The sequence below is a fragment of the Sarcophilus harrisii genome, chromosome 4, assembly GCF_902635505.1.
Source record: "Sarcophilus harrisii chromosome 4, mSarHar1.11, whole genome shotgun sequence".
Lineage (NCBI taxonomy): Eukaryota > Metazoa > Chordata > Mammalia > Dasyuromorphia > Dasyuridae > Sarcophilus > Sarcophilus harrisii.
In genome coordinates this window covers 120,964,398-120,982,585 of record NC_045429.1, presented here as the reverse complement: position 1 = coordinate 120,982,585, position 18,188 = coordinate 120,964,398, and the positions used below count along the sequence as shown (strand labels likewise).

At 32.3% G+C, this 18,188-nt stretch overlaps 1 protein-coding gene across 5 annotated transcripts in view; it reads left to right on the top strand.

The window, feature by feature from the left end:
- Positions 1-18,188, top strand: part of SMOC2 (SPARC related modular calcium binding 2) — a 257,220-nt gene that overhangs the window by 91,713 nt on the left and 147,319 nt on the right. For all 5 annotated transcript variants that reach the window (XM_031937465.1, XM_023503329.2, XM_031937463.1 and 2 more), the window contains exon 4: positions 1,027-1,126. In XM_031937465.1, coding sequence (XP_031793325.1) covers positions 1,027-1,126 — 100 coding nt within the window. The remainder of the gene's footprint in view (positions 1-1,026; positions 1,127-18,188) is intronic.

Sequence of the window (18,188 nt, the reverse complement as noted above, 5' to 3'; positions counted from 1 at the left end):
TATTAAGTGGTGGGAAGCGGATTTATTGTAATAGAATTTATATCTCATGCTGATGATGAGTATAATATAGGCTAGCTTCCATTTTTATGATTCTCATATTAGGACATAACAGTTCTTACATTATCACCTTTCAGAAGGAGGAGAATCTTTTTTAAACCCTTATTGTCGCAGAATCATTGTAAAATTATATTAAATTGTCTAAGCTAATGTCTAAAATATACAGGTAAGAATTTAAGAGGCTTAGAGAGTTTAAATGATTTCTTTCAAATCATAATTGCTAGTTGATGACAGAGCATATCCCAGAACTCAAGCCTACCAATACCCAATTCGTTGATTCTAAGGATGGTAATTTATATTTTATAATACTGCTATTTTTTCATTATTTTAAGACCAAATAAATAAAATTTTAAGTAATATAATTTTATTGAAAATAAAAGATGTAGATTTTTAAGAGTCCATTATTCAGATTGGCTCTCTAAAATTTCCATGATTTACAGAATGATTTTATTATTCATTTATACTATTTGATTATATAGATCTCTGTTCTTTGTGAAAGTTATAAAATATCTGAATGAGGAAGAGGGAGAATGGCAAGAGAGGTAATTTTATGGTCTTTCAAAACACATGATGCTCATTAGATGGGGTCTTTGTAAAAACAGAACCAAGAACAAGGCTTGTATAATAAAAGAAACAAAAGGGCACTTGAGTTTCAGTCCAAGCTCTCTTGCACTGTATCCTTGAGCAAATTATTTAATTTTTTGGACCACAGATCCATGTTTATTAAAAAAGGAATGGTTGGATTAGATGACCTGAAAGTTCTCTTAAAGCTCAAATATTTTATGAATAGAACCATGGAGCTATTTTTTCCCTTTATTATAATAATTACCAACATATCAAAGACTCTGTGTATATCCTAGATAAAATAACTTTTCATCTGTTAAAATGTTTTTAAAACCACATGTGCTAGAATAAGTATGGTACATCTCTCTATGATGAAATTCTATTCATTGTGCTATTTCCTGACAGGTACAATGTCACAGTTACACGGGATATTGTTGGTGTGTTACTCCCAATGGACGGCCAATCAGTGGCACTGCAGTAGCTCATAAAACACCCCGTTGTCCAGGTAGGTTTAATAAACTGGTCACACATACATGGTTGCCCTGTTATAGTCAACAGGGTAAAGGGCAGGAATTGAATAGTTTGTTTTTATTTTTCTTTTTGTTAGGCAAGTGAATGATATTAGAGATAGAGACTGAGTCATAAAGATGGTGGAAATGGGTTCTAGTCACCCACCGGAAAGTCTAAAAGTCTTCATTTTTTTTCCTTCTCCTCTCTGCAGTATAAGCAAATCAAGGGCAGGGTGTGTTCAGTTTCTATCTTTATATTCTCATTGTTTGGTACTATGTTGTACATGTTATAAGCACTGAAAAATACTTGGAAATGATTATCTTTCTTTGGGGTGGAGTGGGGAAACCATTTCAATTAGGAGACAACTTACAAATATTTCTTAAAGAAGCTACCATCAAAGCAAAATTGTGATAGATGATCTGATCTTTTCCCCCACTGTATCTTGAAGATCATAGTCACTAGAGAAAATAACCAAATTTTGCTCTTGGAGAAAATATTTATGTGTTCTCGTTTTGTGTATAAATCTTTGCTAAGGAAAAGTGACTAGTTCTACATCACTCTATTTCCAGACATTTTATTTGTGTTATTTTATTATCCATATAAAATGGGCTTGATGTACTAAAGGTAATAATGTTGGCAGAAGAATAATCCATAAACTGGTCTGTTTCCTATTACTATTTTATGGCAAATGCTGTAAAAGATTCAGATCATTTTCATTTTTAAAAGGTTTTGCTATCCAACTGCAAGCTCCTTTTCTGGGACTGTCTTATCAAATATTCATGATCAACCCATCAAAATCATTCAATTGGGAATTTTGGAATGGGTACATTGTACATTTTAAGAAGACTAATCAAGTCAAAAGTATATTTACAGATTATTATTCATTATGATACAAATTTATATTTTAGAACTCAGAATATTTTCTCTTCAGAGCAGTAGATATCTATCAAAAGCTTCTAAAAGCTGTTAAAGATAGAATGATGAAATGTATATTTATTATGTACTTGATGATCCAAAATATTTGGTTAACTAATATTTATGGAATATCTATTACAGAGTGTCAAGGATTTAAAAAAAAATTAAATACAATTACCCAGATTCTGAATGTATTCTACTTTTAAAACAGACTTTTATAGTTTAAAATGAATTATCTGATACTTTAATATTCAAAATATATGATATAATTGGCAAAATGTTTTTAATTTAAAGTTAATTGTGTAACAATATAATTTAATATTTAAAATACAAATAAATTACTCCTGCTTCAAAACTTTTTGAAACTTTATTATGATTTAGAAAGTGCTAATTAAGTTTTCTGAATATATTGTCTGAGAAAATGTGAGCTGTAGATTGCACAGAATGGGCTTGGAAAAAAATAAATTTTCAAATTCTAATGTCTATATCAAATTGGTTTCTTCCCTCTTTATAGTTTATCTACATTAGTCTTTTCCCGACCAATTTTCTAACCAACATTTTGATGTAATGAAAAGTACTGGATTTAGCTTCACAAATTCCATCTAATTTTTTATGATGATTGGACAAACAAGTTGTAGTAAAAGGTTACTGATATGTTTTTGTAATTGTATACAAATAATAAAAATGCAATGGGAAATAGTAAAAAAATCTGGGGAAATGGTAATGTAGAAGCACGACTGAAGAAGAAATGAGATAGTGTGTGAAAAATAAGGGAGAACATTCTTCTGATTCAAAGATAATTGGCAAAGAATATGGTGCAGAACATTCTAATCAATCTAGAACAAAAATATTTTGAATTTGTTTTTAAAAAGAAAAATTAGGTAGAATTTGTCCCTGTTTATGACATTGTCTTCCAAAGCTGTTTAGTCTCTCTCTAAATGTTTGTTTCTTAGTATGTAGACACATCCTTAATGATGGTTTAGAAGCACTCCTTTACACCTGGTTGTTACTATTAATTTGTTCCACAAATCTCACAGAATATTTATATGGATTTTTTTTACCTCCAGATGTCATTCATGTTTTAGTTTGGAAGGGGAAAAGCATTAGCAGTGGAGCAGGTGCATATACAAAGACTTCTTTTGGAAATTGCATATAAATGTGGCAAAATGTCAAAGGGCTGTTAAATTTTAAAGCAGAGGAAAGGAATAGGAAAAATCTGCACACATTAAGAATATACTTCCACTTTTTATGGATATGAATGGCTCTCTTCCTTTGTTGGTACGGTGGAAAGAATGCCTCGCACAGTGCCTGACACATAGTTGGAGTTTAATAAATGCTTGTCAATTGTTTGTTTTTATTTATTTTTGTTTGTTTGTTTTCAGTCCAAAGAACCAGGTTTGAATCATAGTGCTACCATTTCTTAATTGTGTGTAACCTTGGAGAGGTTCACTGAGCCTGGTTCCTTATCTGTAAGATGATCTATAATTTTGAAGACTCCTTCTACCACTAAATCTTATAATCTTTGTTTTACATGCCCCAATATAGATAATTTAGAACAAAAGACAGAGTATTTTTGTTTCAATCAAGCAATGAACTTACTGCTTGCCAGACACTGTGCTAAGGACAGGGAATACAAAAAGAGGTTTATAAGATATAGGATATCTGTTTATAATATATCATTGCTAGTACCAGAAGGAATATTTTGCCAAGGGTTCAATTGAAAAATGCAAGAATTTCAGCTAAAGGGCAGTCAAAATGAGCTAGCCTTTCCTCTGAAGGAGCTTACATTCTTTTGGGGGGATAGTAGTGAGAGAAGAGGACAGCAATAAGTATCTGAATATGTATGTAGAAAATATAAAATGAAAAAAGTATCCCATAGTAATTTGGGGGGCAAGAGCACTAGGATGGAGAAGAGGCAGGAAAGACTTCATATAGAAAGGATACTTTGAGTTGAATTTTGAAGGAAACAAAAGATTTTAAGCAGGGGTGCTGAGGAAAGAGTGCATTCCATACAGGAGGAACAAACAGTCAACACTATGATGTACTGTTAAAATTCAAGAATTAAAATTGAAAAAAAGGCTACAGTATTTGGCAAATGGGAATTATTGATTTCCCGGGAAGAATCCCATAACTCCAGGAATCTGAAAATTAGCTAGAACCTTGGTAGTCATCTAGTCTAATCTATATATCTATATATCTCTCTATATAGATATATAATGTATATATCTATATCTCTAATACAGTATACTAGCAACTGGTCATCAGATCTTTAAGGAGATTTTAAAGAGTTAAGCAATCTTTTCTACTTTTTGAACAATTCTAATTGCTAGGTATTTTCCCCTACATCAAATCTAAACAGCTCTTCAAAACTTACCTCATTTATATATCAAGACAATTTTTCCCCAACACTTATAATTTTCTTTTTTTATTATATTAACTCATATGATAGGTGTGAAGTGGTTTCTCAGAGTTGTTTTCATTTTTACAACATTTGAATTCCAAATTTTTCTTTCTCCCTCCCATCCCTTTCTTTTTTCAAAAATGGTAGGCAGTTCAATATAGTTTATACATGTGCTATCCTGTAAAACATATTTCCATATTAGTCACAGTTGTTCAAGAAGAAACAAATCAAAAGAAAAAAAACACAATATTCTACATTTAGAGCCCATCAGTTTTTATCTGGATATGTATAGCACTTTCCTTCATAAGTCCTTTTTATTTGTTTTGGATCATTGGATTGCTGAGAAGAGCTGAGTCATTGATAATGGATCATCACCTAAAGCTGCTGATATTGTGTACACTGATTTCCTGGTCTTGTTGATTTAACTTTTATCAGTTCATAAAAGTCTTTCTAAGTTTTTCTGAAATCTGCCTGTTCATAATTTCTTTATGCTCAAAAATATTCCATTGCATTCATATAGTACAGCTTGTTCAGCCATTCTCCAGTTGATGGGTAGCCACTCAATTTCTAATAATTTGCCACCACAAAAAGAGCTGCTATAGGTATTTTTTCATAGTAGATCTTCTCCCCCCCATTCTTTAAAGATCTCTTTAAAATACAGATCTTGGGGTTTTGTTGGATCAAAGGGTTTGTACAGTGTATTTGCCTTTTGGGCATAATTACAATTTTTTCTGCGGAAGAGTTGGATTAGTTCACAACTTCACTAACTAGTGCATTAGTTTCCCAGTTTTCCCATATTCTGTCTAACATTTATCATTTTTCCTTTTTTTTGTCACATTAGCCAATGTGATACATGTGAAGAAGTATCTCAGAGTTGTTTTAGTTTATACTTTCCAATGAGTTGTTTAGTAGATTTTTTTATATAGCCTTTTCCATTTGCCTAATTTTACTTTTTAAGCAATTGTTAATCCAAGCTGTGGATTCCATTCTCCCCGCCCCCCCCCCCCATTCTCTTTGTATCACTCTCATTTCTTTTCCCAATTTTTTCTTCTATTTCTTTTATATGATTTTTATGCTCCTTTTTTATCTCTTCCACAAGTTCTTTCTGGACTTGCGATCACTTCCAGATTTTCTTCGGGGCTTTGCCCATAGATGTTTTGACTTTGTTGTCTTCTGAGTTTGTGTCTTGATCTTCCCTGTCATCAGGATCACTTTCTATGATCAAGTTTTTGGTTATTGTTTTTTGCTCATTTTTAAGAGAGGGTTTCCTTTCTTTTAAATTTGAGCTCTATTTCCAAGGTGGAAGGAATGCTCTTAGGCTTCTTGTGACACTGAATATAAGCACTGGCTGTTTACTTAGTGCTGCACTGATGTTGTCCTGAGACCTATGGAGACCCGTGGTTCTGATGCTGTACTAAGGGAATGGGAATAAGGAATAACTGTAGCTAATGGATGGTGTAGAGATCTGGTAGCCTAACTGGTGATGAGATATGGGGTCTTAGTCTGTTTTTCTGTTGAAGGTGTTTTTGCATTTATTTGAGGCTACACTAAAGCTCATGATAGTCTGACTTCTGGAGGCTATACTGAGACGTGGAGGAGTTTGCACTGCAGCAGCCTGTTTGGTTAGGCATCTGTAGGGTTGACATCTGCCTGTTTGCCCAGCATGTGGAAGCAAATGGTGGTCTGGCTTCTGGAGAATGCCTGTTTGCCCAAGGCTACACTGAAGCACATGGAAGTTCTGGTAGCTGGAGTCCACCACATCTAAACTCAGGATCTCCTGGTTTGCTGACATGGGGCTTGTTGTCAACTCTCTTGCAAGTTTTCTGTCCTGGCTGTTTCTCCTTTTCTTCCACCTTTACTAAAGTGTACTCCTATTGCCAATCCTTCAAGTTTCTTGGGTTAAAAAATATCTTCACCCCATCTACTTGCTGGTTCTGCTGTTCCATGACAGTTTTGGAGTGCTATTTTTTTATTTCTGGCAGGTGAACATGGGAAAGTTCCAGCAATTCACTGCTTACTCCATCATCTTGGCTCCTGGAAGTAGTATTTCTGTGAAGTTTTATAATCTATATCAAAAACTCAATATCCATTCTTCCACCTAACATTCTGCAGTGAGTCTGAGCAAAGATATTTTAGTTTTTCGCCCCTCTTTTTATTCTAACTTGAATATTCTTTATCATGTGTCTCCCTTTGGATTAGTGGGATTTTTTGAAAGTGGTACACTTTTAGATATACAGTATTCCACCATTAGCCTTGTAATCAAAATTTTGGCAAAATTAGAACTTCTATTTTCTCATTTCAGTCATGGTTTCCATCACTAAATTTCATTGATATTTATTGTCACAGTTATCTGCCTCCTTGTATTGAAATCTTATACTCATATTATTACATATAAACCATATTACTGGGAGAAAGAATTGTCAAACAGAAGCTAAATGACCAACAATAGGAATGTACAGAGATAATCTATTTATCTATCTATCTATCTATCTATCTGTATGTGAGAAAGATAAAGAGAAAGAAAGAAAAAGTGAGGGTTTAAAAAACACTAAAGTACCTACAGTTTTCCACTTTTTATAGGAAGAAAGGCAGTGGATTTCTGAAGGTAGGTAGGTAAAGCAAAAAGTGTGAATTTTATCCATGAAAGGAGGCGTCTAGTGCCTCAAGTGATTAGAGCCCTGGGTCTGAGTCAAGAAGACCTGAATTCAAATCTGTCTTCAGATAATTTCTAGCTGTGTGATCTTGGCAAGTCACTTAACCTCTGTTTGACTTAATCCATTGTAGAAGGAAATGGCAAACCACTATAATATCAATGCCAAAAAAACTCTATGGAGAATATTGGCATGCTGTAGTCCACGGGGTCATGAAGAGGTGGACACGATTGAACAACAACAACAATTATCCATGAAAATGACTATCTGGTTACCCTGACATAGTATTTTTTGGCTGACTAGGGAGTGGTATGCTATGGTGGAAAGAACATGATTTGAAGTTGGGAGACTTGAGTTTCATTTTCAGCTTCATCTCTGTCTTTGTGATGTCATATGAATAATTTTATGTCTTTGGGACTCATGTTTCTTAGCTTCAAAATGAGGGGTTGGATTATAGCTATCTTTCAGTTTTGTGATTTTAAAAAGTACTTCATAGTTTTGCCATATGGAGTATGCATATCATTTTCCCCTTGAGCTAGCTGGTAAAAAATAAGTTTCAGATGGTAAGAGGATAGGGGTTAGGAATTACCTAATGCAATATGGATGCCTAACATTAAAAGCCAATCTTTAAAATACTTCTATTACATAAAGTGGGTCAATTAAAAATAAAATAAATCAAATGGATTTCCAAACTAGTTTTGCTTGCGGTAAAAACCATTGAATACTTTTTCTTTAGCTTTCCTTTAACCTCTGACTCTCACAGTCAAATTCTAAGAAAAGAGTTAGAATAACACTCTTGAGGAAAATCAGTGGATGGAGTAGATGGACATAATGACACCAGCTACTTCAAATCTCTTTGATGGCTCTCCTCTGACCTGTGGCAAAGAGCAAACAATGAATTTGCTAAAGGGGCAGAAGTTGTCATTCACTGGAGGGATAAAGCACTATTTATATATTAGCTAGTGGATAGAATTCTGGGCTTAATGTTACAAAAATCTAGAATGTGGATGGGAAGTGATCGGTCATCTAATCCTGGAAGTACCTATATGAGAATTTCTTCTATAGCAAACCTTGACAGTGTTTAAAACTTACCTTTGTTAAAAACCAAAACCCAAACTAAAAACTTAGAGTGATGGAGAAACAATATTTATTGCCTGAGTCAGACCATTCTACATTTTAAAAAATAAAACTCTAATTCTTTTTGGATATAAAATTCTCAGTGAAGAAACTTCCTCTACTGAGGCAGATCTGTAATTGTTCTGAAATTTCTAATCTTAAGAGTTGCTGGGAGTGGGGAAAAGGAATGGGAGATAGATATTTTAAGTGATTTGCTCAGGATCACTTGGCTAATACCTATCTTTCTGACTCTGGGGATTGTTGTTTATTCACTATATTTCAGGATCTCTCATTTTACATTTAGATAATTAGTGAATTATTAAGAAATATTTTCTCACATTGAAACTAAAAATGAGATAATATTTTTTAAACCTTATACAAATCTTAAAGCATATATAAATGCTGGTGATGTTATTATTATTCCTTCTATTCACTGGTTTTGTTTCTGTTCTCTAGGACTAAGCCGAATGCATCTAATTCCTTTCCCAAATGACAATCTTTCACATAATTGAAGAGAATTATCACCCACCTTTCCCCTACACCCATCCTAGTTTTCTCTTCTCTTGGCCAACCATTCCAATTTCTTCAAACTATTCCAGGGGATACTTTCCAATTTGGATTTAAATATTGTTCCAAACTCCTCTTGTTTGATAATTTCTGATTTGTTTAAACTCTTAGAATGTCAGTTTCTTCTTCTATAAAATAAGTATAATTATATTTTTGCAACTTATCTGACACGGCTGGTATAAGGAATGTAAATTGTAAATTTAAAGCACTTCGTAAAAGTGATTGATTATAATAAAGGTCATTGGAGCCCTCTGACGCAAAATACACAGCTAAAGAAGTGTGAGAGACCAATTTATAATCCTAGAGTCAGAAGTTGATAAATTATAAAAATAATAAAGTTTTGTTTCAGGCTTTTTTGTAAGTGTGTCCTGATTTAGTAGAATAATCAAAGTTTCCATGATAAATGTCCTTTTTACAAGAAATTAATTTGACCTCGACCTTTATCTTTCCTTCCTTTCTTACTCCCATCAGCAAACAGGACAGTCTGAAAGACTTAAAGTTGGGATGCTTAAAGAGCTTTTGGATATTCTTTTTGGGCTTGGAGAGACATTTGTCAAGGGTTATCAATGTATATTTTGTGGGTATACTGGGCCAATAAACTGTCTTTGCCTGCTTGCTTAGGCTTATCTATAGAAACTTTTAATTGGTCTCCTTTTCTTAAATTTCTCTTGTCTTCAATTCATCTTACACTCAGCTACCAAAGTGACTTTCCTAATATGTAAGTCTGACCACCACTACTAGCAGACATTTGTTAAAATGAATAAATAATATATATATATATATATATATATATATATATATATGTATAGCATATATATGGGTATATGTGTACGCACATATGTGTTTATGTAATAGTTTATTTTCCCAATTAAATGTTAAACCAATTTCATACATTTTTAAAAAAATTTTGAGTTTCAAATTCTATCCCTTGCTCCATCCCTGCCTCTGCTTCCTGCCTCCCCTCTCCCCTTTCCCCCATCCTGAGGCAGTAAACAATCAGATATAGATTATACATGTGCAATCATATAAACATGTTCATATTAGTCGTTTTCCAACAAGAATTTATTAAAAATTCTATATGACATTGCACTTAGCTCTAGGAATACAAAGAAAGGGAAAAACAAAAACAAAACTTATTCTCTGCTCTCAGAGGTCTTATTTTAATGAAATACAATGCTACCTCAATGTTTAGTGAACTCCACTGTCTTTATATTTTTTTCAGGATAATAAAAATCTAACACATATGCATGCATGCGTGCGTGTGTGTGTGTATGTATGTGTGTGTGTGTGTGTGTGTGTAGGGCAGCAATGAATAGAGTACTGGGGCTATAGTCAGGAAAACTTATCTTCCTAAGTTCAAATTTGGACTTAGGAATTTAATAGCTAGTTGTGTGACCATATGTTACATGTGGGCAGCACAGTGGATAGAGCACTGGTTTTAAAAATCAAGAAAACTCATCTTCAGGAGTTCAAATCTAGTCTCAGACATTTACTAGCTATATAACCCTGACCATGTCACTTAATCATGTCTGTCTCAGTTCCTCATCTGTAAAGTAAGTTGGAAAAAGAAATGGCAAAACCACCACAATATCTTTGCCAAGAAAACTAAAATTAGACTTATGAAGAGCCAGCAATGACTGAAACAACTGAATAATGCTAACAAAATTATATGTTACATTAGCACCTATTGTATCTGTGTATGTATATATGTCTGTATTATATGTTCATATATGTGTATGTGTATATAACACATGAATATTCATATACTTATTTTATATGTAGGTGCAAATATACATACATGTATCTGTATATTTGTAAATAGATTCATGATGCACATCTTTATTTATAAATATGCATTATACAGTTGTGTATATACACAGATACATTCATACATATGTATATATATGTACATAGATCTACTTATTCATGTTTGTGTGTATATGTGTACAGGCACTAGAGACTGGATAAGATCTCATCTTATCCACTGAACAGCTGAATAATTAATTTATCTACTACTTTCACACCTTTATTCATAAACTTTACCTGTCTAGATGGTGTGGTATTCAAGGATTCTTTACATGAGCCAAGGTCATACTAACCTCAAGAGAAATATAATGGTGAAATGCAGATTTATGCAGTTTATTTTTCCATCCAAATGGAACCTTTTGTACTAGCAGATGAATCAATATCAATATCTCTACATTTGTACATATTTGATTTATGTTCCTTAATTATGTTTTCCATTAGATAACAAATTTAGAGCTAGAAGGGGCCATACATTTCCAATCTCTCTTTTTATAGATGAAGAACTGAACCCCCGAAAGGTTAAGTAACTTTTTCAGGAACACAGAGATAGCAGCAAATGGCATTTTTGGGACATAAACCCAAGTCTTTTGTGTTTAGTTTCACTACTTTTTGCACTATCTCAAGTGATTTGTGTACATTTAAACAAAAATGGAGGGAAAATAAGCTTTTAAAAAAAGAAAGATTTTTCTTTCCCAAAGGAAAACAGATAGCGTGTTTTCTATTACTAGGGAATGGTTTCATCTTTTTAATCTCATTTCTTTTCTGTAACTATGGTCTGTGGCCAAGATCTTACTTCTGGCCTAAAGACAAACTGTAGTTTAATATATTGCAAACTGAACCTTTTTGCAAATTTTTGAATAGTTTACAAATTAATTAATTTTATTGTTTAGCTCAGCAGTAAGGGTGTTTTTAAGGAAATCTAAAGACATCAATACACAGAAAAAGGGAGTAGAAACTCATTGTAAAAATCTTAGCTAATCAGAGAGAAATGTAGTGTTTAAAAATAATAGACAAAACTTTATCAAACACAATTTATAGGTAGTACACTTTCTTGTGCAAGGAACACAGAATACCTCAAGTACTTTAAGTTTCTATTTTTCAAAGTATAGATGAGAAGACATTTATGTTTATTTCATACTGCTTGTATTTTATTCCAAATTATATGTTATATCTTGAAAAATGATCCCAAATTCATTTTAATAGCTTATCCTTGATAATTTCAAACTTGTCTTTTTACTTGGCATTTCAGACTTTGTATTTTGAAAACAGAAAAAAAGCCATGTTTCCCCTAAAATTATCCTCTCATTCCAACTTTCCTATTCCAGTTGAGGTCATAACCTCTTTCCAGCTATCCAGTTATCATCCTTGATGTCACCCTCAATTCAACTCTCACTTCACATATCTAATCAGTTCCTATCTCTCATATAGATTAATATAAAGTCTTATTTACTATTTTCCCTGTCTCAAGTATCTCTTCATTTCAACATTTTCTTCACTTATATACCTGAAATGGATATCTAACCATGAATCTGCTCAATTAGTTACAATGTTTCCCTGTTACCTCCAGGATCAAATATAGTTCTTTGTTTATTTGCAACTCATCCTCTTTCCATCCTTCCTGTTTTCTCATGCTTTATTCTCTTCCAAAATCCCTAAAATCTGATTGCTGCTCTTCACACAGAACACTTATTTTACATCTATGTGTCTTAGTGTTGAGTATTTTCCATACTTGGAATTTTCTCTGTTTCTGTCTCTTTGTCTGTGTTTGTATCTATTTGTCTATTTGTCTCCCTCCCTCTTTTCATTACCTCTCCTTGTTTCTTCCTTCTTTTTTCATCATCATTTTTTTCTTCTCTTTTTCTCTTCCTTTTCTTCCTCCTCTTCTTTCTGTTCTTGTTCTTCTTGTTTTTGCTTGTTCTCCTCCCTCTTTTCCTCCTCTTCTTCCTCTTTCATCTCTTTTTTCACACACACCTCATTTTATTCTCACATCAACCCTAGAAGGCACATACTACTATTAACCCCAGTTTATCATTGAGAAAGCTGAGGCAAACAGAGGTTTAAGTGCTCAGGCTCACACAACTAAGACTGGATTTGAACTCAAAGCTTCTTGATTCTAGCCCCAGCACTTCCCATTTTACAGATTTGAAGAAATTGAGTGACAGAGAGGTTAAATCATTCTCACAGAGTCACACAGCTATTAAGTATTTGGGGTAGGAATTAAATTCAAATCTTTCCGAGTGCAAGTCTAGCAATAGGTCTATGTCAAAATCTTAATTTTTTTTCCAAAGAAGAATTGAAAATCTAATGGCCTTGGGTAAAACAGATTGAAAACTGTTGAAGGCTCTCTGGCTCTATCTAATGTTATTCTTAATCTCTGAGTAACAATCTCTTAACTGTATCCTTTGTCTTTTTATAACATTTATTCTTTTATTGCATAAGATGAATTGTTTTTGAAATATTAACGATAGTTATGTGATACTCTCTATGATTTGGGAGAAGAGCTTTATACAAAGAAAAGAAGGCAATATATTTTATTTTCACTAGTTGGGAAGGTAGGAACAGAGCTTGGATGCGCTGAGATATTTAATAATCTTATGTTGTTGTTAGTATTTTTTCATACAAATTTAAAAATGAACCCCTTCATTTAATTTAATTTTTATTCCATTAAATAACTAATCAGATATTTAATGTACTCATTCATTTATTTTTCAAATATAAAAATTGTTTTTGAACATTCATGTATTAAAAATCAACACAATAGTATAAACACTGCTACTGTTTTAGTGTTCCATACTATGGCTTAGCAAGATGTGCTTAAATTTTCAATATAAAGTTTCCTCATTTCAATTTAGCAAGGATAAGAATGAAAGGAAAACTTTAATATTTCCCAGAACATTATTTCCTTAGCTCTGAAGCTTCAGTTTATAAGAAATTACATTAAAAATAAAATCTTTCTCTCCCAAATTACACTTTCCCCATAGAATTTAGAATTAAAAGAACCTTAGCAAATATCTAATCTAGTACCTCCATTTTCCTAAGGAGAAAACTGAAGTTCAGAAAACAAAACTATAACTGTATTTCCAGGTGAAGTGAGAAATATTTTACAAAAATATCTTTGATATGAAATAATTGGTCTCTATTCAAGTGGTGCATGAATTGTTGAATTTGTTAGTTCTGCCCAGCTCCAAAAGGATATCCATGAAACTGCAAACATGTATTTGTCTTAATTCAGTAAGACTTAAAAAAGTCAGAAATAAGATCTAGGGAATCAGAAATATATAATGAAAATGAGAATAAACCTGCTTAGCACCTTTTTGTTGCCTCTATAATATTCACAGATGAAATTCTTAATATTCAAACAATAATAATTTTGATCTTAGATTTCTCAAAGTTAAGTGCACTTTTATGTTAGCCAAAAGACATGGCTAGACCTTAAAGAAAAGCTTTTGAACTTGAAAGGAATTTCAGTTATTACAAAAGAAAATATTTTTACCATCAGTACATTGTTAAGATGTTGAGCATAGGCCTTTTCAGTCTCTTAAGGTCCAGTTAAGAGGCTTGATCATTTATAATTTGGCCTATTTAGGCAATTTATTTAAATTTAAAGTTTAATTCTTTTTAGGGAATCCTATGAACTAAAATAATGATAAAATATGATAAAAATGAACTACCCCATATTAAATTAGGCAACTCAAATTGTACCTGGTCAGAGATCTAGCTTGATTTTCTCTCTGCCTCTTTTCTCTATGTTTCTCTGTATATGTCTTTGTGTTTCTCTCTCCCTCCACATACATATACACAAGAACATATAAAAATGTGTATGTAATAAACACAATACACACATCTACATTAACACAAATAATGAATGTGTATATGTGTGTATAGTTATATATGTGTGCATGCACATTTCAGAAATCAACATAGTTCTCAATTAACTCTATAAAAAAAGGAATTTTCATTATTATTATTACACAACTATTTTTCTAGTTTTTTTTTCTCAAGCCTCAAATTTGACCAGCTTTAAATTGATCTAAATAAATTTTCTGCTGAGGACAAAATTATAAATATAAACCACTTGTACACCAATATATATTGTGTTCCTAAAGTCTTATGATAGTTTTAAACTTTAAAACATATTATTAACATGTACTGTTATTATATTATGTTAACATATATTATATATATAGTATGTATGCCAGCACAATATACATATACATACATATACATATTTGAATGGAACAAGTTCTTTTCATTCATAATTAGTTTTTAAAATATATTTCCTTGTGTTTATCAGATTAATGAAATGGATTCAAAGGTGGGTTTTTTCTGCTAATTAAAGCAAAGTGCTTTTGACTGTGAACTGCTCTCTTATTTTCATCTTCAATTTGTTTTTATAGATGTTATTTTGAATTTGGTTTTGGACTCTATAATTGAAGCCATCACCAGTTTATATGAATGTAATATAAAAAACCTGATCAAGTATTCCTTACTTATATTTCTGCATGCAAATATCATGTTTTCCATACTTTTTAATTCAAATTATTAAAAAGAGAAATGGTCTCAATTTAGAGGAACCTTTTTTTGAAATAAAAAAGCTGTGAGAGACAGTGATTTATTGAAGGCTCTGGAGTTAGTGTCAGACTTAAAATTGGAGATCTAAATACTTCTTCTTAGTACTTCATTTCACCTATTTGGTGGTCACTTCTTTGGCAAGTTCAACTATTTGAACACAGCCAAAAGCCAGAAATAATAACTGTTCATATTTCTATAACCCTTTAAGACTTTATAAAGCACATTTCCTTACAGCAACACTTTGAGATGGTGTAAGCTTATTATTACCACTATTTTGCAGACTGAGGGGGATTAAGTGAGGGTCACATATCTAGTAAATGGCAGGGATAGGATTCAAAGCAAGATCTCCTAAATTCAAGAACAGTGATTGTTGTACTCCATAATACCTTGTGGAAATTAAGCAAGCAGAATGTCAAAGCAAAAATTTGCACAATATGCAACAGAGTTCATTGAATTTACACATAGCATAATGCTTTATGTCCATATTCTAAGTCTATTGATTATTTTCCAGTTTATTTGATTTATGGAGTAAATCAGTAAAGTGGAAGAGAAAAAAATAGCTGGTTATGTAGGTAGGTACTCTAGTTGCCCCCAAAAGCAAGAAGTGATAGTGGAACTTTCCATAGAGAGACTAAGCAACCATGAAAAGCATAAAGAAAAACTCAAATAATCATAATGATAACTGGCATGTATATAGTGTTTGAAGCTTGCAAAAAAATTCATTTTTTTGGTTTTGTTTGTTTGTTTTTGCAAGACAATTGCAAAAATTAAGGCAACTGGGGTTAAATGTCTTGCCTAGGATCACACAGCTAGTATGTGTTAGGTATCTAAAGCTAGATTTGAATTCAGGTCTTCCTGACTCCAGGATTGATGCTCTATCTATCTAGCTATTCTTTTTTTTTTATTTTAATAGCTTTTTATTTACAAGTTAGATGCATGGGTAATTTTACAGCATTGACAATTGTCAAACCTTTTGTTCCAATTTTTCCCTTCCTTCTCTCCATCCCTTCCCCTAGATGGAAGGATGACCAATACATGTTAAATATATTAGAGTATAAATTAAATACAAAATAGGTATACATGTCCAAACCATTATTTTGATGTACAAAAAGAATCGGACTCTGAAATATTGTACAGTTTCTAGCTATTCTTTGTAAAGAATTTTTAAAACATCGTTTCAATTCATAACTGTTTGGCCCATTTAATTAGGAGCAAAATACCCCAGTTGTTTTAATAATGTCTGAGGGCAGATGTTAATTCAAACATTTATTGGCCACTTAGGCAAGATGCTATCTTTTTCATAGATTTTGTAGTCTAGTAAGAGGATTTGAGATAAAAAAAATATGAAAAAAACCTTACTGTTATCATTATTATTAATAGCTAACATTTATATAGCACTATGTCCCAGGCATTGTGCTAATTGCAATTATTGTCTCACTTGATCCTTTATAACAAATCTGGTGGGATTATTATCACATTTACTAATGAGAAAACTGAGACAAAGAGGGATTAAGTGACTTGATCAGGATGGCACAGCTAGCAATTGTCCGACGCTGTATTTGAACTAAGATCTTTCTGAGGTTAGCCTTTCTCCATTAGAAAGGTGAAAATAAAGTGCTTTGTGGAATTCATAAGGAAGTTAAGGATGGCTTCCTAGAGAACGTGGCATTGGTTCTTGGCTTTAAAAGATGATAAAACAGAGGAGAGGGAGGTATGATATTTCAGCAACTGTACAGGTATAAAGGAGAGAGGTCAGGTATAAAGGATGGAATGGAATAATAGTATGATATAAAGCTGAAAAGCTAGGATTGGTGTAAGATTAGGAAGGACCTGCAATATCAGACAATATATGTGCTCCTTATTTGCAAGGCGACAAGGAGTAACTGAAAGATTTTGAACTTAATGTCACTGCCAGAACTATTTATTAGGACTATAAGTTATATAGCCAGTAGACAACTGGATCTGGAATCAGGAAGAACTGAATTCAAATCTGGTCTCAGACACTTACTGGTTGTGTGACTTGAAATGTCACTTAACCTTGGTCTATTTCAACTATAAAATGGAAATAATCCCAGTATAGATTTTGAGGATCAAATGAGATCTATGTTTGTAAAGCACCAGTGCCTGACATGATAGATACTTAACAGAAATTTATTTCTTTCCTTCCTGTAGAGAAAATTCATGAGGTAGTACTGATATGAAATGTAAATTGGGGGAAGATGGGAAATAGAGGTAGAAGGGCTAATTAAACAGTTAAAATATAACAGGGTAGTGGAAGTATGAAGCTGTGCTGAGATGATGACAGGGGTCATAAGATGTTTAATAAATTACATCCAATGGAATTTGGACACAACTGTTTAACACTTAAGGTGAGAGGGAAGAATTGATGATAGCAGTTATAATTATTGATATCATAACAATGACTCTAAGAATAAAATTAAAATTCAGTATATTTGAATTATTATCAACATTCATAATAATTGATGTTCATAATTGTAATTGTTGACATTCATAGCAATAACTGAGAATAAAATCAAAATTCAGCATACCCCATTAAAGAAAATACAGAAGTGTATCGCTTATTTTAAAAACAAAACATGATGTGAGTAGATTGTCAACATCTCAAGGACAGCAACTGTTTTATTTCTTCATTTTCTTCCATCAGAGTGCTTTACCCATAGTAAGTACTTAATTAATATTGATTTAATTGTTCAACTGAATTGATATCTATGAAAAATAGTTAAAATTTAAAAATTCGTTTTGGTGCTTGAATAGGTCAGTTTATCTAGAAAACAGACTATTTTGAATACCTTAATGCTAATAATGCTGGATAATAAAATAACCAATAGAATGCCATTGAAAGTCTCAGTGTGCAGGAGTGACATGAGTCTAGGTTTCCTTTCCTGCATTTCAATATTTTTTATGAATAAAAGCTTTGTGTAGTTATTAGGGATTTTAAAAATGAATAGATGCAAAATGCTCTTTAGTTACTTTCCTTTCTCAAAATTGACCTGACTTAACTGAGTAAT